The sequence below is a fragment of the Vipera ursinii genome, assembly GCF_947247035.1.
Source record: "Vipera ursinii genome assembly, chromosome: 2".
In the NCBI taxonomy this organism is placed as follows: Eukaryota; Metazoa; Chordata; class Lepidosauria; order Squamata; family Viperidae; genus Vipera; species Vipera ursinii.
The window spans coordinates 157,043,897-157,071,254 of record NC_139513.1 but is presented as its reverse complement, the minus strand read 5'-3'; the positions used below and the strand labels follow the sequence as shown (position 1 = coordinate 157,071,254).

The window sequence follows — 27,358 nt, the reverse complement described above, 5'->3', positions numbered from 1 at the left end:
TCTTCAATCTTGGCCCTTTTATGACTTGTGGACTTCAACTCCCAGAATTCCTCAGCCAGGCATGCTGGCTTAGGAATTCTGGGAGTTGAAGTCCACAAGTCATAAAAGGGCCAAGTTTGAAGACCCCTGTTCTAGTCCAACCCCCTGCTCAGGAAGAGACCGTATCCAATTCCAAACAAATACCTGCCTTCCTTCTCCTACAGGAATCCAACTGCAGAATTACAGAACAACAGAGTTGGAAGGAGCTTGGAGGTCTTCTAGCCCAATCCCCTGCTCAAAAAGAGACCCTATACCAGGGGTAGGCAACCTCGGCTCTTTTAGGACTCATGGACTTCAACTCCCAGAATTCCTGAGTCAGCATAGCTGACTCAGGAATTCTGGGAGTTGAAGTCCATGAGTCCTAAAAGAGCCGAGGTTGCCTACCCGTGCCCTATACCCTTGCGGACAAATGCCTTCTGCCTGCCTGCCTGCGTGGCTTTTGCAGCCAAAAAAACTTTGCAGGTTGACTTTGCAGAAACGAGCCGAAAGAGAGGCGAGAAATCTAGAAGCGGGAGCGCCGCTTCGGGGCGAGCAAAACTCCTCCTCCTAGGAAACCTAGGCCCACCGCCCTCGGCAAAGCCTTGCCTTCCACGTCTCTGTCGGAGGGCAGGGTTGGGAGGAGTTTCTCCTCTGCCCCTTTAAGGCCGCGTTTCCTGTCGGAGGGCAAGCGAGGGAGTGGCGGCGGCGGCGGCGGCTATGAAGCCCCGGTGGCTCTGCTTCTGCCTCTTGGCTCTGGCGACATGGAGCGCTCGCCGGTCGGGCGCTTACTTCCCGGAGGAGCGCTGGCTGCCCGAATCCCCGTTGCGGCCTCCGCGCGTCTTGCTGGCTCTGCTCGCCCGCAACGCGGCTCACTCGCTGCCGGCCACGCTGGGTTGCCTGGAGAGGCTCAGCTATCCCAAGGACCGCATCGCGCTCTGGTGAGTGGCTGGCCGCGCTCGCCGCTCGGCCAAAGCCTCGGCGCCGCTCGGCTGTGCTTTGGTGGGGAAGGCGGCGGCGGTTGTGGGGGAGGAGGAGGAGGAGGAAGCGGCGGCTTCCACCCTGGCCCGAGTCTGGAATTCTCCTGAATGTCAGAATCCATTTATATCACATTTCATAACTGTATAGGTAGAACAATGTGCTTATTCTGGGGATTCTGCCATCTCTCCGAAGGGGGGGGGAGAGGATAGACTTTTAGGCATCTTCAAACAACAGGGAACATTTGAACTGGGGGAGTGACAGATCTGGATTGCATCTTCATTTACAACAAAAAAGGAAGCAATAACCATAAAACCGAGGAGAGTTCCCTTTCCCATGGAAGGGCCTGACATCTGACTAAATGGATGAGGGGAGGGGCTGAAATGGGAATGCTTTATATAGGATTGAAATGTAACTTTGTTAGATTCCGTCTTGTATTGCCACAATCGATTCCATCCTAGTAAACATTTTCCTTTTGGACTAAACTTGCATCCAAGAGTTCTTATTTCCTAAGATGTGGATTGAGGTGGGTCCTGACACTGAGGGTGCAGATGAGGTTAGCTTCCACGTGTAGCCTTTCCAGCTCTTCTCTTTCCCTTGGATCGCGGCTATCCGCTGCGGGGCAGAAAGATTTGCTGGCTGGCAACACCCTGGCATGTTTATTTTTTTATTGAAAAGTTTTACAGTACATTTTATTTATAAGAAAACAAAACAAAACCCCTCCCAACCCCCTCCCCTCTTCCCAACCCTCCCCAACACCTCCCCCCCTCCTCGACTTCCCAGAGCTAAATACAAGGTATAAAAGTAGAAACAATCATAATCTACCATATGCAAAGAACAATAAACGATTAAATCTATCGCGCTTTAACTCTTATAAAATGGCTACAAGGAATATAAATATCACATCGGTACTTATTCAAATGCTAAATGAAACTTTTTAGTCCCATATTAATCTGTTAACCCTGGCATGTTTAACGTCAGTAGATTCTCTCTGAAGTTGGCCTGGGCTCGTGAATCGGAGAGGTCTAAGGTAGTAATGAAGGAGAATGTTTGTAGCTCGGGTTTGGTGAGCTCCCGCTGGTGATGTTGCCCTAGTTTGGGTAATGAAACGTCTGCAAGAGAACAAGCAAGCACGGAGAGCCCCCAAGGACCCCGCCTGTCTAAGGTGTAAGCAAGGAGAGAGAGAGAGAGAGAGAAATGCATTTTCTTCAGGAGCACAGAGCTCTTTGAACAGTGGTGGTGCTGACTTGAAAGGCTTAAAAATAAGCAAGAAAGGAAGTTCCCCTGGAGCAGGGGTCTTCAAACTTGGTCCTTTTATGACTCGGGGACTTCAACTCCCAGAATTCTTCAACCAGGCACGCTGGCTGAGGAATTCTGGGAGTTGAAGTCCACGAGTCATAAAAGGGCCAAGTTTGAAGACCCCCTGCCCTGGAGAGAGCCATCTAGTCTCCAGGAGTGGCTTTAAAGAGTAGCGTCAACCTCATTCCTTCCCTTATCGTATCTCCTCTCTTTCTTATCAGACCATGTTTGTCCGTTTTTTCCTGTACAGGTAGTCCTCTACTTGCAACAGCTCATTTAGTGGCCGTGCAAAGTTAACATCATCACTGGAAAAAGTGACTTCTGACCATTTTTCACACTTACGACCGTTGCAGCATTCCCTTGGTCGTGTGATCAAAATTCAGATGCTTTGTAACTGGTTCATATTTATGATGGTTGCAGTGTCCTGGGGTCGTGGGATCAGCTTTTGCTGATCAAGGGGGAAGCCAGATTCACTTAACAACTGTCTTACTAACTTTACTGTGGTGATTCACTTAACAACTGTAGCAGGAAAGGTCATAAAATGGGGCAAAACTGACTTCACAAATGTTTCTCTTCACAGCCTCTTTAAGGAAAAGGTGGAAGAGTCAGGATCAGAAAAAGGAAAGGAGGCGAGGTTGTCGTGTAGGAATTCAAGCTAATTTGAGGGCTAATTCACATGGAGCTCCGTTTCCATCTGTCCTGTTTGCCATTGTTCACTCCCTAGAGATTAAAATGGACGATCTGAAACTTGAGCTGGCCATGAACAAAGAGTGTATATCGGAAGTGGTGACCCTTTGGGAGCTGTATGCAACGAAATTTCATTTTGATGTATGCCGATCGGTGTACATTCAAAGTGACAATAAAGTTGTTGTTATATTATTATGTAAATTTTGGGCTCAATTGTGGTTGTAAGTCAAGAACTATCTGTACATCTTTTCCTGGGACTGTGTGGCTGACCTTTTGCAGATGCTACATGATCCCAGAAAAAGCATTACTGACAGATGCTACATGCCTGACCACCCGTGTTCCAAAGCATATTCTCTTTTTCAAAGCTGAAGTTTGGCATGCCCTCCAAACTGCATCCCATGCTCAGAATTGCATAAAACAAATCTGACATTAAATCTGACCCTCATGGAGATGGGAGGAAAAAAAAAGGCTTATCCTCAGGCAGGTGATACAAGTTGCAAAACTGCTCGGTGTAAGGTAGTATTTCATCTTTCAAAATCTCTTTTCTCAGGGTAGCAACAGATCACAACATGGATAACACAACCGCAGTGCTTCGGGAATGGCTCATGAACGTTCAGAGCATGTATCACTCAGTGGAGTGGCGGCCCATGGACCATCCCAGGTGAGCTTGGGGTGGATGGCACAGGAGCTGACCTCTTAGCAGGCAAGGAAGGCAAAAAAGAAAAAAAAGAAAAAAATTGGAAGCTGGAGTTGAAAATAGAACTAGTTCTGAAGCAGAAACTGAAATAACTGCAAATGTGTTAGTTTTGATAGCCTTGTTGGAATGGATAACCTGCAAAAAGAGAAATGGCAATATTGCATAAATCAGTCAGTTTGGGATTAGCACCTGAGGGACCTGTGGACAAGGAATACAAGATTGTAAACCAGAGGTTACTACCATCCAAAAACTGGAGCAATGAGTGAATTGAAGAGAGTGGCCAAATCCCATGGGAATATATATGGGAAAGGGTCCTTGCACTGAAGTGCATAAATAAATTCGAATGCCAAGTAATTGCATTTTCACCGCAAGAAGTCGTTGTAGAAATACATTAAGTGACTTGTATGTATCGTGGTCATTTCTTTTTGTACATATACCCAGAACATGTGTTCTTTTGCTTCATATATTTCAACTGTCAACTTTGCTGTGGCAAATTGTCCTTAAAACTATTCTTTTAATTTCTCAGATTTCAGCAGGTTTTTTTTTAGTTTTTTAAGTGAATATAAGAGCTAAAAAGCATCTTTTAAAAAATATACAAAAGTTTTTAAAAATTAAATGTACACCTTCCATATACATTCCATCAATTGCTGACTTGCAAGAACTCTGCTTCCTCAATGCCCTTTTGTTTATGAAATGAGATCTGGGTAGTAGGAAGGGACTTTTAAATAGATCGAATAATCTCCCACGTAGTTTCTTGAGGCCTCCATTCTACCTAATCTGTGACTGGCTCTTGAATCTTTTATTGAAGCGGACCTTTGGAGTTACAGGTAGTCCTTGACTTATGAGCGGTCGCTTAATGACTGTTGGAAACTACAACGATCCAGAAGAATGCTTTACAGCTCATAAAGCACTACTGGCTATTGTAAAATGTATTCCCCCCTCCCCCCCACCTTCCTCAAATCTCATGACTGCATTAGGATGCTTGGCAATTGGGTCAACTTTACAACCTGTTGCAGTGACCTGTGCTCATGAGATCTTAGTTTGTAACATAACTTGCCAGTTTCTGGCAGAAAACCCCCATACGAAATGGGGTCACATGACCACAACTTTTACTTAATAAGCATGGATTTGCTTAAGGACTGCAGTGATTACATAGCAACCGACGCAAAACAATCTGGTCTAGTCACGTGACTTATGACATATGACCATAATGACTTATGAGCAGAAATTTGGTCGCAACTTTGTTGGTTAGTCAAGGACTACCAGTTGTTTCCTCTGATGGAATTTGGCTTTATTATTATTGATTTTGTTTCTCTGACACAATTTTTAGTGCTTGTTTTGTTGTAGTGATCATTACATTCATTTTTTTTTAAAAAGAGATAAAAGTTTCCATCCTCCTCCCTGAATCTCATATCTTCCAGATTTATTAGATTACAATTCTACCATTCAAAACATCATGGCCATTAAAATACACGAGATAGAAAAGGTTACTGTAAGTTAAAACACCAAGGAGAAACAAAGCAAAAATAGTCGCTTGTAAAAGGAAGGAGAACCCCCCCCAAATGAATCAGTAATTGCATAGCAGTATTGAATTGCGCAATCCCAGCAAACTGGGAATGTACAAGTTGTGGAAGATTGGAATAAGTTATTGTTCATTTGGTACTGCAAATTGTTTTTAAGACTCAAATCAAAATCTGGGATATTCCAGTCGAGGGGTTTTGAAGCCCAGTAACTCCCTTTTCAAATATTGGTTTGGGTGTTTTTCTTCTGGCTTCTTTTGTGTACTTTGTGAATTGGAATAATTCTGAACAGTGGTTAGTTTCTGTTAATTTTCATACAAAAAATAGGAACAATATTGAATGAGAAATAAATCCACTTTAACATATGGGTCGTTGGGTGAATTCTGCCAAGAAATACACCAGGACATATTACTGGTTATGAATCCCATCTTGCATATGTTGTGATAATTATTCTTTAAGGTAAAAGGTAAAGATTCCCCCGCACATGCGTGCTAGTCGTTTCCGACTCTAGGGGCCAGTGCTCATCTCCGTTTCAAAGCCGAAGAGCCAGCACTTGTCCGAGGACGTCTCCGTGGTCATGTGGCCAGCATGACTAGATGCCAAAGGCGCACGGAACGCTGTTACCTTCCCACCGCAGTGGTCCCTATTTTTCTACTTGCATTTTTACGTGCTTTCGAAGTGCTAGGTTGGCAGAAGCTGGGACGAGTAACAGGCGCTCGCTCTGTTACGCGGCACTCGGGATTCGACCCGCCAAACTGCCGACCTTCTGATTGACAAGCTCAGCATCCTAACCCACTGAGCCACCACGTCCCTTCATTATTATTATTATTATTATTATTATTATTATTATTATTATTATTATTATTATTATTATTATTATTATTATTATTATTATTTACAAAGCCCCATTGTTCCTTACAGGTTCTATCCAGATGAAGAAGGCCCCAAAGACTGGTCCACTTCACGCTATGACTATATCATGAAGCTCCGACAAGCAGCTTTGCAGTCTGCCCGAGACATTTGGGCTGACTATATCTTGGTAAGGAAAGTTCAGAAAGGAAGCTTGGTGGCAGGACTGAGTGCCTTGCTCAGATTGGATTGTTGTCTGTCTGGGATCTCTCCTTACAGCATCAGCACAGGTTGTCTTGTTGTAGTCCCGGGGTTTGTACAAGCCTGTATTTGATCCTCGGCTCAGCGAAGTGATTGCCGAGAGACTCCAGACTGTCCATTTGTGGCATTGGGACTTGCCCACTTTTAAAATAATGCATAAACTTTTACCAGTTCACTCCGTTGCATTATCTGTTTAGATTCTGCCACTGTTTGTCAAATATTAAGGTGCAGCTATTAGCCAAATGTCAAGCCAAAAGTCAAGCTTGGCCAATAAGGTTGGACTTGCACAACTCACTGAGCCACAAAGAATCCTAATTTTGGCTCAACGTGTAAACCCAATCCTTGAATCAGATGTGGGTCTTTTTGAGAGGCTGTTTCATTTTGCGTAGGATCCAAACAATATTTCTGGTGCAAGAGTGCATTTTGTTGCTTTTTGCTTGTGGACTTTGTCAGAGGCAAAGGTTTGGTCAAGTCCTTCCTAGGTTTGCTTCCATGATGACGCTTGCCAATTTGTAGTTCTCAGCAGTATGGCTGTATGTGTGTGTTGCACATACACATTTACCTAATTCTTTGCTTCCAGTTTAAATAGGAGCACCCTTTGATGTGATCTTAGTTAAAGAACATAAGATATGGCAGCCAAGATAGAGATTTGTTAGGAGTTGGTTACTCAGTCTATTGCATTGTGAATTTCTGCTTAAGTCTGGAGGAGGATCTAGTAGCCTGCAGTTATTTTGGACTTAGCTCTTATTAGCTGCAACTAGCATGCTCAGCAGCAGGCGACTATAAGAATTGTTCAGAATTGTTGAAGGACACTTGTTTGCCTAGATCTTGGCTCTGGAGAAGAGTCAACCTTGAGCCTGGTGGGATGCGAACCTGAACTAATTGCAGGCAGCTGGTGTTACTTAAGGAGGCATTAGCCCACTGCTCCACCAACATCTACTGTGTTTTCTTGGAACACAGTAGATATTTTTGAAATTAGCCTTCTGTTTTGTATTGTATTTTACCTGTTTTCTTTAACTGGCTGGGAGGCCAAATTCATCCAGGTGAGTTTTACTAGGATGTTCCATTTTTTTCCCTTTTTGCTATGCAGTAGTTCCTGATGCTTTTAGAGAGTGAAGGAGATAGAAAACGCTTGAGGGTGGAAAACAGGAATAAAATTTAAAAACTCTTGTCATCTCTTTTTCATGCTTGTTAGTCATCTTCCCTCTGTGTTCGTAATGCTTTTTACAACTTCATTCCTTTTGCCCATTTGATGTTTTCTGAAATGCCGTCAAATCCACCCAAAAGAAAACTACCAGATGTAGAGTATGACAAGTGTACTGTACAGTATTAGCATTCCCAATATATGGAATTTAATATCACACAGGACTGAAGGCTGATTGTTTTTCCTTTGGTTTGGATGTTACCTTCTGAAGCTGGCTGGATCTGACACTTTATGGTCTGTGAATGTAATTGAGGTTCCTCAGTCCGTCCATTGTGTGTTCTCCCTTCCCCTCCCGCCTCCCATTCCTTTTCTGTTTGTCTCTCCCAAGGAGAGCAGCTGCCCTGAAATTTCAGAGCAAAGGGGGAGCCAGTAGAACAGCTGGTCTTGATGGGGTTGGCCTCTTGGCTGCTCATGACTGATACTTCCGTTCTGAAATGAGGAATTGGTCTCCAGCCCAGATATTTTGGCAGTGGATAACTTGTATAAATGGATCTTTCTCACTGAGGCTAAATACAGATTATGTTTTCTCTGCCAATGCAGGAAAAGCAGCAGAACCTATAGAAATTGTATCTGGATCTCCTGGCAGGTATCTCTGAGGGTTGGTTTTTTTTGGCGTGGAACTCAACATTGGCAGGTTTATTTTTGATAGGACTCCCATTGTGCACATTGCTCCTGAGCTTCTGGGAGCAGAACCTGGCTCTGGTTACATTGCGTCATCCTTGAATGATTTTTCATTGTCTGAGTTTTCTGAACAGGCTGTGCAGGGTATCCCCTACAGCTGAATTGCAACATAAATCATGTATTTCTGTTACTCCACATTTGAAGAGAGAGATCCTTCTGTGCACTTGTAACCCCTTGTTTCTATACCAGTTACTGCCTAAGGAAAAGCTATGCGTGAGGTAACTTGGTCTGAGGAGAGGGAATGGTCCACAGGAGTTTAGTAGTGGTAGCAGTAGTAGTAGCAGCAGCAGTAGTAATAGCAGTAGTATCTTTATTATGGTTTAAGACCAGCTTGGCGTAGGTTTAACCCATGACTATGTGACTAAGGGTGGACTTCAACCTGGCTCTCCCTGCTCTTAGCCCAATAACTTAATCACTCTCTTGATCTGTACCTGATCAGTTAAGATTGCATACTGACCAGTTATCACACAGACTCATAACCGTCAGTAGAATTGGCTGATGTAGAATTCACTTTGGTTTCTTTTTTAATGCTCCTTTATGCAGTTTGTGGATGCGGACAATCTCTTAACAAACCCTGACACTCTGGGCCTTTTGATAGCTGAGAACAAGACTGTGGTGGCGCCAATGCTGGACTCGCGAGCAGCCTATTCAAACTTCTGGTGTGGGATGACCTCACAGGTATGCAGATTCAGATGCTATGGCTGAATTCCAGGGCTTTTTTTTTCCCCTGGCAGCTGAGGCCACAGCCAGTGATGGCAACGTAGACCGAATCAGGCACTGGTCATGACAGGAGGAGTCCTTCTGCTGCCACCTCAGTCGGATTGCTTTCTCCTTATTTCCAACAAAATACAAGGTGAAGCCAATGCTTACTGACTAGAGTGCCTCCAGTTATTATTTGGACTCACCAGTGGCTTTCATGACTACCAGGGATTCCTCAGGATTCCACAAGAATAGCTTTGCTGGGTCTTCTTATTCCAGTGCTTCCAGTACTCTTATTCCAGTTCTGGGTCCTCTTATTTGCTTCTTCCAGTGGCTAGCCGAATACATTTAAGCTGTTTCAAGCCACACATGGAGTTGTGGCGTTCTCTAGCTGTGGTTCCCCCGCACATGGTGTTTGAATGTATGCTATCCAGTCTGGAGATAACAATGAATTTTCAAGATGAATTCCCTTTGACAGATCTATCATCCATGAGTGTCCAACTCCCACCAGTTCCAGTAAGTCCTAAGGACACCATTGCTACTCAAGAGAATACCAACCCATCTAACAGGGAGCATATTAGGAAGCAGAATTGGCAATAGGTCCTACAGCCATAACCTGTTCTGAACTTTCCATGTCAGCTGCAAGCATATAAAACCACTAGACAACTTTCCATGATGGGGGACACTAGTAGGGTTGTGCTGCCTCGTTGCAAAGTAATTGGCAGATGGGTTTGTACCAGGTAAGCCCTTACCACCCTTGCTCATCCAGACCTCAGTGATGCCTCAAGGTCAGAAAGGCCACTCCAGAATGAAATCAGGAATATCAGCAGATTTTCCTTTTCCTGATGCAGTCCTGGGTTGTGAGATGCTTTTAGAAATGATGGGTTAACCAGATGGTCTTTGAGCATTGTCACCCCATAGCCTCACATGGCCTGTCAATTCTTCCTCTGCTGGCAGATGTGCCAGATTACAAATTTTTAAGATTATGGTTTTAAAATATTATTCATTTACATTTACGATGAGGCTTTGCGTTCCCCCCCCCAGTTGCTGCTGTTACAAGTTGTCGTAAGTTAGGCTCCCCATTTGTGTCTCTTTGCAGCAAAGCTCACCTGGAATTTTCCTTCTCCTTCTCTTAGGGCTATTATAAGCGCACCCCTGCTTACATCCCCATCCGGAAGCGGGATCGCCGTGGTTGCTTTGCCGTACCCATGGTGCACTCTACCTTCCTCATCAACCTACAGAAAGAGGCCTCGCAAAACCTTGTTTTCTACCCTCCCCACCCAGATTATACCTGGGCTTTTGATGATATCATCGTCTTTGCATTTGCCTGCAGACAGGCAGGTGAGAAAAATGTTGCCTTGCTTTGGTCAGGAAGACATTATTAACCCTGTTGGTCAATCTACTGTACAAGCATCTCCTTTTTCATTGGCTAAGCTGCAGTCATTGTTTGTTAGGACAAATCGTATCTCTGATTGCCTTACAGAGCTTTATGCATATGATTGTCAGTCTGTCCGAAGCTGCATTGGCTTCTCAACTCAATACTGTCCCATTTGCAACTGGTCTGTCTTTTTCAAGTCTCTTGGGGTGCCAACTCTCCCTTCTTCAGCTTGGGGAAGGCTGTCATAAGAGAGATGGTTCAGCGGTTTTGACTACTCTCTCCCACTTGCAAACAGCAGGATTCTGGCAAGCAAACCTGTCTTGCTTTGACCTCTAAAACTTAGCAGGTCTCCTTCTAAGACAGGGGTGTCAAACTGCCAGCCTGTGGGCTGGATTCGTCATCCGAAAGCCGCGCCTACCCCATCGCTGGCAATAGCAAAACCATCCTGATACGTTGCACAACGTCATGTGACGTCGTGAGTTTGACATACCTGTTCTAAGAGAAAGAAAATGCAGTTGCCAAGACACTGTTGTGTTTTCTCAGTTGCCCTTTTGGCATTAGCTGGATGAAGGTATACATGTGAAAGAGATCTGTAATAGAGTGAGACTCGAGTGGCAACAGCAGGAGCCAAGAGCAATACAGATAAACTTAATTTTCTGCCTGACTCAATTCAGCTTAGGACAGCCTCTAAAAATATCTAACAATCCAAGCTGATGATCTTGGGAATGTGTAAATGCATTTTTTTAAATCTTAGAGACTATAATCTTCACACCTTGGTGTCAGTGGGATTCTCTGTATGCCATACTAAAAGTCCCCAAACAAACAGGTTTTCAAACTGATTTTTTTTTTAATTCCATTTATATCCCACCCTTCTCCGAAGACTCAGGGTGGCTTACAAGCTTAGCAGTAGCCTTCATCCTATGTATATGCCTGCTTATTAGGGCTTTCACACACACCCCAAGCGGCATTATTACAAAGTCAGCTTATTGCCCCCAACAATCTGGGTCCTCATTTTACCTACCTCGGAAGGATGGAAGGCTGAGTCAACCTTGAGCCTGGTGGGATGCGAACCTGCAATAATCGCAGGCAGCTGGTATTTCCCCCCTCCCCCATGCTCCTGCATGATGGCCTCCTGATGATGGGGTCTCATGTCCAGCTTTAACAGCTCTGGTTCTCTATTTAACTAGCTTCCATGTTTGGGTTTAATTGGCTAGTCACCTAAATCTGTGTTTTTGTGTGCGGTGGGAATGACTCTAAATCATTTGCCCAAGTTTATTAAATAGAGATGAAGCATGATGTCGATCCAGTTGTTCAGTCCTGCCAAGGGAAAGGCCGTAGGATTTTGTATTACCTTGTGTCATCTGGTTTTGTGCATTGACTTTTCCACCCTTCCCAATTGGTTTAGAAGTTCAGATGTACGTGTGTAACCAAGAAGAATATGGTTTCCTCCCGGTGCCTCTACGATCTCATGGCACCCTGCGTGATGAAATGGAGAGCTTTATGCATGTGCAGCTGGAGGTCATGGGTGAGTGTGCTGTACGATAGTAGTTTAACTAAAGGGGAAAATTGCAGTGGAGGAAATCAGATGCTTGATGAAGTATCACCTTTCCACAACACAAGGGTAGTTATGAAGCCTCAGAAAAGTGAGATAGCCAGCCGTACTGTGATGTCACCACTGGGTTCTTCTAGAACTGCGGTGGAGAACCATGGCTCTTTTATGACTTCAACTCTCAGAATTCTTGAGCCAGCATGGTCCACAAGTCATAAAGGGGACATAGTTTCCCTACCTCTGTTCTAGAAAATGCCACGTGTCCACAGAGCCAAGATCAAGGAATAAGAATCTGGCATTGGCACAGTTCAGGTTTGCTGTTATTTAAGCTGAGTTGTTTATTAATGCTTATACGGCTGATAGGATTTTCATTTTTCCTCTTTTGTATAATTCCACTCCTGCTTAGTGAAAGCATGCAAAGGGTTAGATAAAGGCTTGGCAAACTTGTTCTATAAATGGCCAATTCCGTCCCTCCTCCACCTCCAGTTGGCAGATATACAGGCCAGGGAACATGGCAGCCATTGGACAGTCTGGATCTGTCCTAAGAATGTCCTCTGTTGCCAGGGAGGCCTCTGAGGCAACCCACCATCTTGGCTGTCTGAAGGAGTTGGTTGAATTCTCCTAGTGGGGATGTTTCACAGTTATTCTTTGTATGTCCTTGGCTCCACAACGATCTTTTTATAAAATTTCAACTGCCCTTAAAGGGGAATTTGCCACCACTTGAGAAAATACAGTCAGTGTGGAAGAGGAGCTAACTCAAAGGACAATCACTTTTCATTGATAACTTGTTTGTTTTGTGAATTGAAAGGGTAATTCAGTATGCCAAGCATTGCCCCCCCCTTTTTATTTGTTTACATTGAATTCATGAGGACTAAACACAACAGGTCACCCTATTGAGTGAGAAGCTCAGTAGTCATAGGAGTCTTTTTCAAAGGATGTTTTCTAAGACTTAGTGAGGCTTCACAGAAGCTTTCTGATGTCCAAACCTTTCTCCACATGAGACCATCAAGGAGGAAAAAAAAAAAAAAGCTTTGGGATGTTGGATTTTTTTCAAAGACTTGTTCCTTTTAGAAAACAAAGCTAATAAATGGGCATGCCTGTATTTATTTCAAGCATTTCATGTTTCATGGTCTATGTAAATATGTAGAGGCTTATTTTAATATTAATTATTATAAATAAACTGCAGTACAGGTTGTTCTCGATTTATAACCACAATTGAGTCCAGAATTACAGCGGAAGTCATTCTGGTCATTAAATGGGTCACCATGTGACCTCACCATGTGACCTCACGAATTTTATGAGCTTTTTTGCGGCGGTCATTAAGCGAACATAATAGGCGTAAAATGAATGCGGTGGTTGTTAAGTAAATCCATTATCCATAATAGGTGTTTTTGCTAGAAACTGGAAGTAAATGATAGTTTCTGGCAAAAACTGTGCAAATAGCCATTAATGCTGGCCAGTTACCAGGTTTCCAAAATATGATCATGTGACCGCGGAAAGGGTGACCACTGGAATTTTGAATCTAGGTCATAACTAATCCTGGAGAGATCTGTCGTAACTTCTAACGTTCACTAGGTGACCAGATGTAAGTGGGGGGCTACCTGTATTAATTTTAGGTGAAGAATTTAGCATGTGGTGAATGAGTGCAATGTATTCAAACCCTTTTCTTTGAAAAGAATCAGTTTCCTTAATGCATCAGATTGCTTTGTTCATACATGTCCACAAAGGGATGATGTTCAGTTGTATTATTGGATGGATTTCTATTCATGCAGATTTGAATAAAACTATAATTTCACCTGGTAGGAAGGCACTGAGCAGGGAGGTATGAGAAACATGTAACAACAGTTTGAATCAAGAGAAGATGAGGAAGAGGAAATTGTGTGATTTATATTATGAAAGTCTGTGTTAAAGAGCATGTTTTCAAATGGCAGAGCCTTCAGTCTCACAAAGTATTTTGTGAAAAAGTATTTATGAACAAATTCTCCATCCAGTTTGTGGTTTCCTCCTTTATGGAAACAGATTGAAGGGCAGACTTTTTGATAATGTATATCTTCATATGAAAAAGTGAGCCTTGCCATAGTCCGTTGAAGTTTCTAGTCCACATTAAAAGCCTGATTAATATGAAGAGGCCTACATTCAAATTTCTACACAGTTATGAATTGCACTGGAAATTAAGGCCACATTCTGACTGAGAAATTGGGAATGTGAGAGAAAATGAAATACTGGTATAAAGATGAGTTAAAAAAGGAATATGTTTGATTTTAAAATGTACTGGCATATAGTCTTTTGTGTCATTTTGGTTAACCCTAATAAAGAATATTACCCAATTACAGGATTTTACTAATGTACCAATACCATAATTATTTTATATATAAATATTATATTTTACATTCTGTAAAATTTCACTGCTTATTTGTACATAATTTATTGTAGGCATCGAAGTTCTGTTTACAATCTTGGTGTAAATTTGACCATACTAGAGTCCCCAGGTTCAAGGTTAAAAATTCATTTTTTGAGTAGGAAATCCATTTTTTTAAACCCCGTCTGAATTTGCCTCATGGGCTGTTTGGCTTTATTGTTATTCATAGAGATTAATCTAATTGGTCTACGTGCTTTATGCCTAAAATTGGACCAAGAATCTGGGAGTAGCTCCTTCTCCTTAAAAACAGATGTCTCCTCGGAAAAGACCATGCATCTCATTGTATTGATTTTCTCTACAGTTAAGAATCCTCCAGTGGAACTTTCTCAGCATTTGTCTCTGCTTCCCAAAATCCCAGATAAGATGGGATTTGATGAGGTAAGAAATGAAGAATTGGGATACATTTATAGAAATTATAAACAATTAGGACAAATCAGTAGAATTTATTTCCCAAATGCTGGCCAAATATTAAGATTATGTCTGTGCACTATATTACGTTTTTCAGCTGCGTTGCCAGATCAGAACATTGTTTAGAGGGGGGAATTTGATTCATCTCTCTTCTTCTAAAATTGACCAAGGAATGCTTTAGATAGTTTGGAATTTAATCTTCAAGTCTGCCATCCTTAGGTCCAGAATGCAGTACAGCTACTCCTCATTTAGTGACTCCCTTGTCACAATTATGAGAGTGATGAAAAAGTAACTTTGTGATCAATCCTTGCCCTTACAACCTTTGAGTACCTATACTGAAGAAATAATAATAATAATAATAATAATAATAATAATAATAATAATAATAATAAAAGAACTTGAGTGGGGAGGATCTCTGCATAAAAGCGACATTTGCAAATAAATTACTGTGCTGGGAAGTTTTATGGATTAGGAATTAATTTAATTTAATTTAATTTAATTTATATACCGCCCTTTCCCGAAGGACTCAGGGCGGTTTACAGGGTATTTAAAATCAAACAGTACAAAATACAAAAGTTAAAAAACAATTAAAACAGATTAAATTATCTCTTAACTAAAAACCTCAGTTAAAAATTCTCAGCCTGGGCCGGAGAGCTCAAAGAGCCAGGTCTTCAGGTCCCGGCGGAATGAACGAAGGTCCGGGGCGGTCCTAAGCTCCACGGGCAGCTGGTTCCAAAGGGCAGGCGCACCCACAGAGAAGGCCCTCCCCCTGGGTGTTATCCGCCGGCAATCTTTTACCAGCGGCACCCTGAGAAGACCCTCCCTGTGTGAGCGCACTGGACGAAGGGAGTTTGATGCTGGCAGGAGGTGTTCCCTCAAATATCCCGGACCCAAGCCATTTAGGGATTTATAGGTCATCACCAGCACCTTGAAGGAGAAAGGAAGGAAGGAGAAAGCTGTGGCTCTCCAATGAGATTATGGCCTCATAGCACCCCTTACCATTCACAGTACCAGCCAGAGCAGCTGAAAGTTATAAGGAGCCATGGTTCTCTATTCCCATGGAATCCCATGGCCTAATTATTTTGTTGATGTTGTTAGCTGCAAAGTCGTGTCCCACCCATCGCGACCCTATGGACAACGTTCCTCCAGGCCTTCCTGTCCTCTACCATCTTCTGGAGTCCATTTAAGCTCACGCCTACTGCTTCAGTGACTCCATCCAGCCACCTCATTCTCTGTCGTCCCCTTCTTCTATTGCCCTCAATCTTTCCCAGCATTAGGCTCTTCTCCAGTGAGTCCTTCCTTCTCATTAGGTGGCCAAAGTAGTTGAGCTTCAGGATCTGGCCTTCTAAAGAGCAGTCGGGTTGATCTCCTCTAGGACTGACCGGTTTGACCGCCTTGCAGTCCAAGGGACTCGCGGGAGTCTTCTCTAGCACCATAGTTCAAAGGCCTCAATTCTTTGGTGCTCAGCCTTTCTTATGGTCCAACTTTCACTGCCATACATTGCAACTGGGAAGACCTTATCATCATGGGGGATTGGAATGCTAAAGTAGGAAGGCAAACGATAACTGGAATAACAGGCACGTTTGGCCTTGGAGTACAAAATAAATCAGGGCACAGGCTGATAGAATTTTGTCAAGAGAATACAATGGTCATAGCAAACACTCTTTTCCAACAACCCAAGAGATGGCTCTACACATGGACATCATCAGACGGTCAACACAGAAATCAGATTGACTATGTGCTCTGGAGCCAAAGATGGAGAAACTCTATACAGTTAGTAAAAACAAGACCAGGAGCTGACTGTGGCTCAGACCATGAGCTTCTCATTGCAAAGTTTAGGCTTAAACTGAAGAAAGTAGGGAAAAGCACTAGGCCACTCAGGTATGAATTAAATTATATCCCTGTTGAATATACAGTAGAGGTGACAAATAGATTTAAGGAATTAGATCTGATACAGAGTGCCTGAAGAACTATGGACAGAGGTTCGCAACATTGTAGAACAGGTAGCAACCAAAACCATCCCAAAGAAAAAGAAATGCAAGAAAGCAAAATGGCTGTCTGAGGAAGCTTTGCAAATAGCTGAGGAAAGGAGGGAAGCGAAAGGCAAGGGAGAAAAAGATACGCCCAATTGAGTGCAGAATTCTAGAGAATAGCTAGAAGAGATAAGAATGCCTTCTTAAATGAACAGTGCAAAGAAATAGAAGAAAACAATAGAATAGGGAGGACCAGAGATCTTTTCAAGAAAATTGGAGAGATGAAGGGAACGTTTAATGCAAAAATGGGCATGATAAAGGACCAAAATGGCAGGGACCTAACAGAGGCAGAAGAGATTAAGAAGAGGTGGCAAAATTACACAGAAGAACTATACAAGAATGAGCTTAATGTCCCTGATAATCACAATGAGGTGGTCACTGACCTCGAGCCAGACATCCTAGAATGTGAAGTGAAGTGGGCCTTAGAAAAGCTGAGCAACAACAAAGCTAGTGGAGGTGACAGTATTCCAGCTGAGCTATTCAAAATCTTAAAAGATGATGCAGTAAAAGTGCTACACTCAATTTGCCAGCAAATTTGGAAAACTCAACAGTGGCCACAGGATTGGAAAAGATCAGTTTACATTCCAATTCCAAAGAAAGGCAGTGTAATATCAACAACCTAAGATATGCAGATGATACCACTCTAATGGCAGAAAGTGAAGAAGAACTAAAGAGCCTCTTGTTGCGGGTGAAGAAGGAGAGTGCAAAACTTGGGTCGAAACTTAACATTAAGAAAACCAAGATCATGGCATCCGGCCCTCTCAATTCCTGGCAAATAGATGGGGAAGAAATGGAGGTAGTGACAGATTTTATTTTCCTGGGCTCCAAGATCACTGCAGATGGGGACTGTAGCCAAGAAATTAAAAGACGCTTGCTCCTGGGGAGGAAAGCCATGGCAAATCTAGACAGCACACTAAAAAGCAGAGACATCACCTAATTATTACTGAACTGTTAGTTTTGCCCATGTGTCCTTTGCTTTGTAGTTGTGTTTACCATGTTGTCATTTTTCTCTTCCTCAGGTCTTCATGATTAATCTCAAACATCGGACAGATCGACGGGAACGGATGTTGAAAACCCTCTACATGCAGGAGATTGACTGCAAAATTGTTGAAGCTGTAGATGGGAAGTGAGTGTCGTCAGATGAAGCCTTGCTGGAGAATACAAAGCTTGGTGGCTATGTCCCCAGAATTGAGTAGGGAATCTGAGTCCAATCACACAGTGATTGAAGGTTCTTAGATCATTGTAAGGGAGTGGGCAACCCTTAACCATGCCCCAATTAAAACAAGTAGGTCAAATCTAGGGAGAGATCCCAACTTTCTTATATTGAAAAACCTGTGCTTCTGGCTTTTATCTCAATCAGCAGATAGTAAGACCATCCCCTTTCTTTCTATGGTGTAGGTGAGCAACTGGTGGCCCTGTAGAAGTTGCTGAACTACTCTGTTTAGCATTTTCACCATGGATGATGCTTTACTGGGGTTGCTAGAAGCACTAAGTCAGTGATGTTTTCTGGGCCAGAGATTGCTTTTGGAGAGCCACAGTTCATAAGAGCAAAATATTTGGGGCAAATCTAATTTGATGAACATCAACGTCTTCTCTTGGTCTGAACTGTGAGAATCAGAAGCTTTTTGCTCCAGCCCGTGTGCAAAGGGTGGTTGGCAAACGATCTTCAAGTGGAATAATAGTACATAAGATTTGGTGTTATCTCGAATTTTGCACTGAGATTCAACTACTTGGGTGAAGAATTCTGTGCTAGTTGGAAGCTTCTGCTCCATCTGAAGTTGAGGTATGTGGACTTCTCCAGGTTGACACTCTCCAAAATTCCCAGGCTGATCTAGATAAAATTGCTTTCCTGCAAATCATTACTTTTGTTTCACCAGCTGGTGTCTGTGGCAGAGATTTGGAAATTTAAACTATGTTGGGTTTGCATCCAGTTCTCAGGTAGTGCCTCTCCTGTCAATTACCCTTTCTCTCTTTTTTTCTTCTTCTGTTTGGTTCAGGGCAATGAATAGCAGCCAAGTGGAAGCCATGGGCATCAAAATGTTGCCAGGTTACAAGGACCCATACCATGGACGTCCACTCACAAAGGGAGAATTGGGTTGCTTTCTCAGCCACTATCAAATTTGGAAAGAGGTAAACTATGTTTATACTGCAAAATAAAAGCCAGAAACCGTTATCTCTGTTGTTTAAAAGATGGACTTGGTATGTTGTGCATATGCAGACAGAAACACAAAACATATCCAATGAGAACTGCAGGACTTGGAATAGCTCTAAATCCAATTTCCTCCAAATCTCCATTGTTTATTTAAAAAGAAAGAAAGTTTGTCACTTGATGTTTAAGCCTGCCCATCAATTTGCAGAATTCAGCCTTTTGCGTTGTGGAGTGAGGATCAGGATTTTAATAAATGGATTTAATCAGATCAGATATTTATTATAGTCACAGACCAGCCTAAAATGGATGGATTTATTTTAAGCTACTGAATATCTTTGTTTGATGATTTTCTGGGTGTCTTCTACCTAAGTTGACTCTTTCAGTAACCAGAGGCAGAGAAACAAACTAATGGAAGAAGCAGCTGTTTCGGGCTCCAACTTATGAGCAATGAAAAGAACCTTTGTAAAATGCTGTACTTTCACTGCTGGGGTGTTGGCTCTTTCTGGCAGCAAAACCAAACTGTGGTTGGGATTTCTTCTCTGTCTGCCAAAACAGCAAGAGAATACATGAAGACTCAGGAACTAATTCACTGGATTTGAATCTTACTGCATCTCTTGGTTTGGGCTGCCATCTATTGGTCAGGTCAAGTTATTCCATCCGCGACAAATATAAGTCCCCATGTTTTTAACTGCAACGTGCATAAAGGTAGTGAGCGAGGGAACCCTAATCTTCCCTATTCTGAGTGTTCCCCAATTTCCATATTATACAGCTCAGTGTTCTCAACCAGCATGAATTTTCAGTTTATACAGCATATATTTACAAATAAACTGCCTGCAGTCACCTTGCAGGGGAGATAGGCGGTATATAAAAAAAAAATGAATGAATGAATAAAATTAGTTGTGTTGCCTTGTAACTCTAGGTAGTAGCTCTAGGAATTATGGGAAATGCAATTTTACCTACCTGGAGGATACCTGATTATGGAACCATGATTCATTTGTTTGTTTGTTTGTTTGTTTTATTAAAATTTATATGCCTCCCTTCTCACTATCCAAAGCGACTCTGGGCTTTAACTAATAAAGTAATCTTAATTCTTTTTTATATTCGTGCTTTTATTGAATTGTAAGCTGCCCAGAGTCACTTTGGATAGTGAGAAGGGAGGCATATAAATTTAATAAAACAAACATCATCTCTGTTACTACACCGGCCACTTTCAGCATTGAGTGCCCCCATCGGATCTCCAAGCCAATGGCAGAGCCTGGCTTTAAGGCCCTTTTGGAAGGTCAGATGGGTGGGGAGGATCTCGCCTACAGTAGCAAGATGTTCTAAATGGCTGAGGCCACAGCAGAAAAAGCTCTTCTCCTGAACCGAAATTTCTTGACAGACAGGGTCCCTTTGTGTCAGAATGACTGGGGTGGGCCAATTCCATTTTTAGAACCAAAATGGGAGATGTCGCAAAGGTGCTTTTTTTTTTTACAAGACTTGAAAGTCCAGTTGCCTCATGAAAAAGCAGCTTTGGGACAACCATGACCTGGATGACTGAGAATCTCCATAGACGTTTGAAATGGGAGATAAGGGGGGGGAAGCAGTTGAATGGTTTAAACCTACTAGGAAAACCAAGATGAGAATGTTTCTATTAAATATATTGAATCCTCAGAAAAGGAGCCAAGCATCGTTCTGTTGCTTTGACAGATCATTGAGAGAGGCCTGGAGAAGTCGGTGGTGTTTGAGGACGACCTACGCTTTGAGATCTTCTTCAAACGGCGCATGATGAACCTCATGTTTGACTTAGAAGAAGAGGGCCTGGACTGGGATTTAATGTGAGTGCAGAACATGCTCAGGTTGTTGCTGGCTAGGAAATCTTGCTCCTCCCCCCCCCCTTCCCACAGAACATTATTTCTTTTTTGCCTTGCTTGTGCAAATATACAGCCTCACCTGCTACGTAAGTGGTGGGATGAATGAGTGAACTGGTGAACTATGGATGCAGGTGGCTGAACCTGAGTATGATTAAAATAAGCACCTTAAACGTTAAAATCGACAGTGGTGGGGACAACACAATGCACTTTTTCTAAGAAGGCTCCAGCTGAAATTTGGAATTAAAGCATAAACTCATTGAGGGCAGTTTTAGTTACACTGGGAATAGCAAGAATCCTAATATGGGGTTGTATAAGTTGAATTTCAGAGCCTTTTTGTAGACTGCAGCCCCAAACTTACAAATTGGAATTGTACCAAAATAGTTCAGTTTTCTGGATATTTTGCTTATAGAGTAGCACCATACATGATGATTACACTGTCTTTACAACAGTCAAGTAGCAATAAAAGCCATTTTAAAACAATTTTATTGTGCAAAACTAACAGAATAAAATCTAAGTACATGCAACAATATTAATGAAAAGTATGAATGAAAGCGTATTAATTTCAAACATAATAACTACATTAAAGGAAAGGAGAGACTGGCAATTCTAAACGAGACTCCCCCCCACACACTTTCCCAGCTGCATTATCAGAAAGCCCTAAATCCAGTGCTGTCAAGACAATTTTCAAGAGGAATTTTTCAGTTGTTGGTAACATTTGCCTTTTAAAGGCAACAACTTCATACATGCTATGCCTACTCTACCTGAGTTTTTGCTCTCTATCCCCCTCTAGCTACATTGGACGGAAGCGCATGCAGGTGGAGCATCCAGAGAAAGCTGTGCCCCACATCCGCAATCTGGTGGAAGCTGACTACTCCTACTGGACACTGGGCTATGTCATCTCCCTCCAAGGGGCCAAGAAACTGCTGGATGCTGAACCCCTCTCCAAAATGTTGCCAGTGGATGAGTTTCTTCCAGTCATGTTTAACAAACACCCTGTGTAAGGCTTGCCTTTTTGTGCGAACAAAAAAACACACAGCGAAAACAAAATGGGAACTTTATGGAAGCTTACAAAAGTTTTTTTTATTTCTTACAGTGGAGCTAAAAGATCTTCCACCTGGTAGAAAAAGATGGGCGATGCAATCAGCATTCCTTTCCCGACTCCCCTAGGATTGTACTGCTGAGATTTGGCAGTATAAATGGCAGTATAAAAGCCATTGTCAGTAGCAGTTTTGGCTCTTGAGAAACAGACCAGGATCTTTGCTTTGGGCCATTTTGACATTATCACTGCCTGCTTCCTCAGAGGAAGCTCCAAAATAGATATTAGAAAAGGCAGATTCTCCCCATTACCCTAAGGAGTTTATAGCACCAAAAGTTGAATTGGTTGGATAGAGGGGATAGATTACTGTGTCGTTGGAGAATGGACACAAGTGGAATATCGTAGCTATCGATTCATTTATTTTGTGTCTTGACTCCTGGCGACTGCCTGAACAGATGCCTGCAGTTTTCTTGGCAAGATTTCAGAAGTGGTTTGCCATAGCCTGCTTCCCAGGGCTGAGAGAGTGACTGGTCCAACATCACCCAGCTGTCTTTGGGTCCAACATAGGACTACAAGTCATGGTCTCCCAGTTTCCGCCCGGGTGCCTTACATAGCACAGCATACTGGCTCTTGGCTTTTTATTAGATGGCTCTTAAATATAAAGTTTTGCTTTCCCTCCTTTTGTCTTTTGGGGGAAAAAATCCTGATTTTTCTAGAACATAGGTGTCCTATTTACTAACTTCAGAGCAAAGCCAAGTAAAGTTTTCTATGCTGCAAGTAGAGTATTTTAAATACTGACAGTTGAACAATTAATCAGTGGAATAACATGCCTTCAGAAGTTGTGAATGTTCCAACTCTGGAAGTTTTTAGGAAGAGATTGGACAACCATTTGTCTGAAATGATATAGTGGGTGGGGTGGGGGTTGGACTAGAAGACCTCCAAGGTCCCTTCCAACTTTGTTTATTCTATTCTATTCTGTTCTGAATTCTATTCTATTCTTTTCTTTATTCTGTTCTGTTCTCTGTATTCTATTCTAATTTTAATTCTAATTCTAAGTCTAGTCTAGTCTAGGTTGGTGAGAAACTCCTAAACGAGTAAGCATTATCTTCCTGAATCTGTAGATGGAGAGGGATGAATTAAATCTTCAAGGTATAGATTGATATTCATCCTTTTCAATTTATGAAATATGTTCCTAATGTCATATATAATTAGATAGAAAGGAGCTTGATACAGGTTATTTCTATATAAAAACTAGTGGATAGAGGTAATACTGCCTTTGCTGTAATTTGAAATGAATATGGGCTGTGACTCCTGTCGGCCCCTTTCTCCCTCCAATCCCCACCCCAAATACCTTGTTTATTTTGTAGTTTTCTACACTCGCTTCTTCATTCACTTGTGTATTTTGTAGCAATCCCAAATCCAGGGAAAGGTGGTTTTTTGACCCAACTTTCATTTCCTATTCCACAGTACTGAATACATGGAACATTTTGACAACCGGAATTTGCTGGCCTTCTCGGTGGAGCCCCTGCTGGTTTATCCAACACACTATACAGGGGATGATGGTTACATCAGCGACACAGAGACCTCCGTGGTGTGGAACAATGAGAATGTCAGAACAGATTGGGACCGGGCCAAGTCCCAGAAAATGAAGGAGCAGCAGGAGTTGAGGAATGAAGCCAGGAACTCAGACGTGCTCCAGTCCTCACTCGACAGGACAGCCCGGGATGAACTATGACCCTCCGCGGATGCTGAAGAAGGAGACCGAGAGAGAGACGGTGCAAGGGGAAGCTTATCTCTTTGTCTCAAGGGTGTTTATGGGTTGATTCTCTCGGATGTCAACAGTGGGGTGCATCACACCTCCTGGCAGTGCCTGTGGGAAGCCTCAGTCCCTTGCAGCCTGAGGAATCTGATACGGAAATGGTGGCCTCTACTTAGTTCCACCATCTCCTGCTCTCCTGTTCTGTGCATGAATGTGGGGCGGAGGCAGTCTTGCAGTACTCATTTGAGAAGTTTTATTCTCTAATCATAGGCCTTTTACACGGACTCCCATGCGTTGGGAGGGGGACATGTTGAACAGATGCAGCTCAGCTCAGCAGGTTTCGATGCCACTAGGCTCTGTATCCGACAAAGAGCATTTCAGTTGGTTTAAGGCAGCAAAAACATGTAGGTTAATTCCAAGAACACCTCTTTTCGGAAGAACCTTGACCTTTTTCTCCCCTGGTTCCTTGGTTGTGTTGAAGTCTCAAGTATGGGCTACCAAAAGTCAGGCCTTATTAGTCAATCACAATATGCTTTCTTCAGGGTTTTTTCCCCCAGAGGAAAATGTTACTGTACTTAGGAATATTCAAAAGTCATGTATCAATTGTTTAGAAGAGAATGGCAACCAATTCAAGTATTTAATATCATTTATGTTGTAAATTATAGGGACGCGGTGGCTCAGTGGGTTAGGACGCTGAGCTTGTCGATCAGAAGGTCGGCAGTTTGGCGGGTCGAATCCCGAGTGCCGCGTAACAGAGTGAGCGCCTGTTACTCGTCCCAGCTTCTGCCCACCTAGCAGTTCGGAAGCACGTAAAAATGCAAGTAGAAAAATAGGGACCACTATGGTGGGAAGGTAACAGCGTTCCGTGCGCCTTTGGCATCTAGTCATGCCGGCCACATGACCACGGAGACGTCCTCGGACAAACGCTGGCTCTTCGGTTATGAAACGGAGATGAGCACCGGCCCCTAGAATCGGAAACGACTAGCACGCATGTGCGGGGGAACCTTTACCTTTACCTTTTATGTTGTAAATTGTCTATGGGGTCTGACATTTGATACAGTATTAAAAATTCCCTTCTCACCCCTATGGGAATTATGTATCTTCCTCAATCCTGAGTCCTCTGTCAGAGACCGCACAGTATCTTAGCTGTTCTAGCACTGCACTCTTCTGGACAGAGAGATCTGAAGTTGTTCCTGGGATCTGTTGTAGCTACTCTACCAGTTCAGGAGTCGCCCTACCACCACTGGGACCACTTTGCTTTTACTTTCCACCTCTTCTGTAGTTCCTCCTATAGGCCCTGGTACTTCTCCTCCTTCCGGTTGTTGCTGTCACTTGGCACTGCTGCATCTATCCCCACTGCCTTCTGGCCCTTGTCTACTACCATGATGTCGTGCCTATGTCTGAATGTGGATGTCCCACAGGATCCAGAATTGATGGAATGCTCTCCCTATATGTGGCAGCCTGGCTTTTCCTTTACCCTGTGGGAAAGCGAGGTACAATTTTGATGTTCCCACCATGGACTGAGCTTCTGGTGATGGTACAGATGCCCCAGAATGTGCAGGTGTGCTTACTTTACTTAGCAAGCCCTACCCAGGTCTTTGTGGTACAGGATGTGCCTTGTCCTATAACTACATTTTTGTTACAAGTTTGGTCAATGTTATGTGATGGATAGCCCACAATGTAGATGATATTGCAGCTGGATGGCATTTGAGAGAAACCTCCTCAGATATGGCGTTCATATCCAGGTGTGTGCTGCGGTGTTTATAAAGCTTTTTGTCGCCAGTTTATGTTGCCTCTGTATTCTGTACGTGATTTGTCAGACCTTTGGCCCCAAATTTCTGACCTATCCTACTTACTCATAAGATACACATGCATGGATTTGTACACACACACACGCATTAAGTGCTTCATTGCTTCTTGCTACTTATGTCTACACTCAAACTTGTAGTCATCTAGTTATGTCTCACTTGGTCCCCTTTGTGCTGTGAAGAAGTTAATGAAATACCCATCTTTTTCTGCCTCTGTTTTCTAACAGAAGTATTCTTTAGCACATATGCTGGTACAGCAATGAATGATGCTTGGGCCTAATATACATATTTGGAGCAGCCTTTGATTACATTTGTTTTGATATTTGTAGTTACATTAATGGAATCGGATGCCACAGACTTTATTAAAAAAAACCAGGCTTACAACTGATGGTAGTAATTATAGTAAATTATAGTAAATTTTTAACAGTGCTTTTTAATGGGGAAGAGGGAAGGCCTACATCATCAGCAGAAGTGGGGAAATATAATATCCAGAATCTTATTATAGCATAAGGACTGCTGGGGATTATGCTTCAATGACATGTGGAGGATCAGATCAACTGTTTGGAAACACATCAGAGAAACTAGGAGAAAAGTGAGAGGGATGGAATACAAAAGCATCTGATGTAGCATCATGCCTTGACTAATTTGGGATGGAGATAATGTGCTTTGACCTCACATTTCTTTATGCAGATAAACCAAAAGCTAGAACTAGTCCAGAAGTTTTGTATCTCTGACGACTGGTGTGAAGGGAGAACCAGTACCCAACTGCTGTTTGATCTTGCACCAGCAAGACCTTTTGTGCAATCTTGCATAGATCATTAATTTGAGGAAGAGAGAATATGCAGACACTTGCCCTCACGATTTTAACAGAAATTCAGACAAATCAGATGTACAGCTGACAGAATGAGATGACATGACTGGGCAAATGCAAAGTGATAGTTTTCTAGATGTAAGACCAATGTTGGTTTAAGGCAGACATGTCAAACACAAGGCCCGGGGGCCGGATCTGGTCCGCGAAATGGTTTCATGTGGCCTGCGAAGCCATCCTGGAAATGATGAGGGAACGGCCCCCACTGCCTTGCCCCTGGCCCAGAGACCCTCCTTCTGCCAGAGACCCTCAGATCTGTCCCACTCTTGCCCAGGCCCCCATAGGCACCCTTGATGCAAACGATGTAGAGCTGGCCACGCCCACCCAGTAGGCCACACCCACCCTGGCCATACCCACCTGGCCCTCTGAGGGCAACTGCAATGCTGATGCAGCCCACAATGAAATTGAGTTTGACACCCCTGGTTTAAGGTATACAACTTGGGACCATATGTCTGCCTTCCCTTGAATGTTCTGTGCAGCTATTGGGATTTCCATTCATGACTTCTTTTTCCACAGGAATGGGTGATTTGTTTCTACTTCCTGTGGTAGTTGAAATCAGTTGACAGTTTTTAATATTTAAAAGATGCTAAAGGCCTAGAAATGGATGCAGTCATTCTCTCCAGCTTTTATAATGACATTTGTAGAATAATGCCCTCACGAAGGTTGACTCATGTTAGGGGGAAAAAATCAATACATTTCTTTGTGAACATGTAAATGATTTGCAAGTTCTAAAACATCACCATATATTCTGTTATTGTTGTCTTCTCTTTTTTTAGAACAATCAATACACTAAAATGATCTGGCATTCATATGACAATCCGTGCCTTTTTTTCCTTTATCTGTATAGGTCAGGGGTAGGCAACCTCGGCTCTTTTATGACTCATGGACTTCAACTCCCAGAATTCCTGAGCCAGCTTGGCTGGCTCAGGAATTCTGGGAGTTGAAGTCCATGAGTCATAAAAGAGCCGAGGTTGCCTACCCCTGGTATAGGTGATCAGATTTTCCTGATCTTTGTAGTGCTGTATGGATTGGAGCAATTATGATTTTCTGGAGCCTCTAATACTTTCCCTTGGATGGTACAATTTAGCTATACATTTAGTAGTTTTTAATTGGACTTATCAAAAAAGCAAGCTCCCTGAAAAAAAAACCACGATTGAACAGTTGATGTAGCCCAATGTAAGGGTATTAACTGGAGCCAACTTTTGACA

At 42.8% G+C, this 27,358-nt stretch overlaps 1 protein-coding gene across 2 annotated transcripts; it reads left to right on the top strand.

Annotated features, from left to right (window-relative positions):
- Positions 1-665: 665 nt before the first annotated feature.
- Positions 666-26,948, top strand: COLGALT1 (collagen beta(1-O)galactosyltransferase 1). Of its 2 annotated transcripts, XR_014491104.1 has the most exons (13): positions 666-956; positions 3,530-3,640; positions 6,118-6,235; positions 8,735-8,869; positions 10,027-10,231; positions 11,674-11,793; positions 14,538-14,614; positions 17,697-17,803; positions 18,675-18,807; positions 20,516-20,643; positions 21,470-21,676; positions 23,183-26,253; positions 26,580-26,948. XR_014491104.1 is itself a non-coding variant. In XM_083351810.1 (12 exons), exons 1-12 carry the CDS (start codon positions 736-738, stop codon positions 23,448-23,450), a joined length of 1,830 nt encoding a protein of 609 aa, XP_083207936.1. In that variant the 5' UTR covers positions 666-735; the 3' UTR covers positions 23,451-26,463. The 2 variants fall into 2 exon arrangements, 1 of the variants encoding a protein (XP_083207936.1); XM_083351810.1 differs by lacking the exon at positions 26,580-26,948 and having other exon boundaries at positions 23,183-26,463.
- The last annotated feature ends 410 nt before the right edge of the window (positions 26,949-27,358 follow it).